Genomic DNA, 2,176 nt, shown 5'->3' with positions numbered 1-2,176 from the left:
GTGGCCGTGGCTACTGCTGTGGTCGAGCCACTTTCGCAGCAGCTGTGGCTGTGGTGGGCCACCCGTGAGGGAGTGGTGTTTTGGGCGTGCTCCTTGCCTGCTTCCCGGGGGAGGCTGCCCTCTGCTCCTACCTAGGATGCCGGGCGTGCTCTGTTTCTTGCCTGCATCCAGGCAGAGGGTTCTTTTTTGTTTTGTTCTTGCTGTAAGAAGAACATGTCTTTTCCACCATATTTCTATTATTTTCCAGCTTCCTACACATTCTGTCTAGTGCTTGGAATCCATTCCATTTTATCTTCTTGAACCTACTCACATTAATAGGGATCCATTGTGGCATACGTGAACCGTGCCTTCCTTGTACAATTTTATTGCTGTCCTTCTCAATCTAGGTGTACTCCTTCGTATGTTCAGTCTTTGCAATGCTCCCTTGGGCTGGATTCCATTTACTCTGAAAGTTTCTCAACTTAGCCATCTACACAACCGCACTCACACACCAGTGTTCTAATAAATAAAATCATGTTCTTCGTTGTCTCTTCCCTCAACAACCTAGGAGAGCTTGCAAAGAACCGCATGCAACACCATCACTTAGTATCCTGCACTGACTCAGTTCTTCTCTCATGTGTGCTCTGTGTTTAGATATAGCTGTCTCTTTCTTCCTCTGTGAAGCTTCCTTAGGTATATGGGTATTAAGGACACCAGGTAGGCTTCCACCACTGAAATTGTGCTGGAACCCATTTTATGTTCTTGTAACATTTGGTGGGTCCCTTGAGAAAGCAAAGAGATGCAGAGGGTATGAGGAGAGCTGATATTAAACCACTTTCCTTGGGCACATGCCAGTTTTCTTCAGAGACTGAGGATGCAGGACCTGCATTACCAATGAAGAGATTAAGGAAAGATAAATATTTTCTAAAGGACTCTCCCTTTTCCCTCCCCCAAATGCTATTACACAACAAGTTCCCTACTAACGCATCACCCGCTCCCTGTCCTTCCCCGCAGGCCCTCACATCCTGATGATCGCGGTCTTCACCCTCACGGGCACTGTGGTCCTGCTGCTGCTCATCGCGCTGCTGGTGCTGAGGTAGGCCCGCCCCTCCACCCTCCTGTGCCCATCACTCAAGAAGGAGGGAGGGACCGAGGGAGAAGCCCAAGCCTCGTGATGAAAATAAGTATGTGCTCGAATAGGTCACCAGACAGATCCAAGGCAATGAAGGAGTTCTGCTTCAAAGACTATACAGCAAGGACAGAATACTATTAGTGGACAGATTAGGGCTTTGGAGTCAGAGACATCTGAACTCAGATCCTAGCTCTGGAATTTACCCATTATGTGGTATTAAGCATGTTCACTTAGCAACTTAAACAGGTTACTTTGATTTCTTCGTCTCAGCTGTCATGAAGATTAGAAATGGGGCATATAGAGAGACTACCTTGTAATAAGCATCATATAAATGAACATAGCTACTTTAGCTATTTTTACTGTTTTGTTGTTATATTTTGGAAGATTTCAAAATTATATTACATTATATTACATAATGATTTAGGCTGGAAGAGACATTAGTAATCATCTATTGCAAATCTCCTACTTTAGCATGGGTAGAGAGAAACCCAGAAAACCAAATGGCTTGTCTAAAATCATATCACCAGGTAGTGGACATGGCCAGAACTAGGACTCAGGCCTTCTGACCATCGGTTTCACGATTTTTCTAATAGACTTGGGTATACACAGTACCTAGCCAGAGACATAATGTGCACTAAGAAATATGTGTTGAATATACAAATGAGTGATTGAATAGCAGACCACCTCATAATCTGTATATGTCTAACACAGAACTTTCTATCCCTGTCATAGTATCAGGATCACCTGCATTTGCTAACTAAACCAGACAATAATTTTCTCTGTGTATCACACTTTGGCCTGTGTGTCACTATACTTTCTTACAATGTGAGTGCCCAGCCTGTCTCATGTCTGTTGATGTTTTCTCCAGGAAAGCAAGTAGACTGTTTTCTTCAATCTGAAGGCAGAGCTTGGCTCCTGTAACTGTACTGCTTAGAAGTACAGGAGATGATCTACAACGTGTTGTGTGACCAGTTAGTTGGGAGTGAGCAGAAACCAAAATTTCCCTCAAAACCAAGTCCAAATGGGTGTCAGCTTAAGATAGGTGTAAATCACAAGATAAAAGAC

General features: G+C 44.0%; 1 protein-coding gene across 1 annotated transcript in view; it reads left to right on the top strand.

Moving 5' to 3' along the window:
- Window positions 1–2,176, top strand: part of GUCY2C (guanylate cyclase 2C (heat stable enterotoxin receptor)) — a gene marked incomplete at its 5' end in the record, with an annotated part of 59,872 nt that overhangs the window by 23,365 nt on the left and 34,331 nt on the right. The window contains one exon of the mRNA XM_008579098.1: window positions 994–1,075. Coding sequence (XP_008577320.1) covers window positions 994–1,075 — 82 coding nt within the window. The remainder of the gene's footprint in view (window positions 1–993; window positions 1,076–2,176) is intronic.

This window comes from Galeopterus variegatus, unplaced genomic scaffold, assembly GCF_000696425.1.
Source record: "Galeopterus variegatus unplaced genomic scaffold, G_variegatus-3.0.2 Scaffold1807, whole genome shotgun sequence".
Taxonomy (NCBI): domain Eukaryota; kingdom Metazoa; phylum Chordata; class Mammalia; order Dermoptera; family Cynocephalidae; genus Galeopterus; species Galeopterus variegatus.
This window is presented reverse-complemented; position numbering and strand designations above follow the sequence as displayed.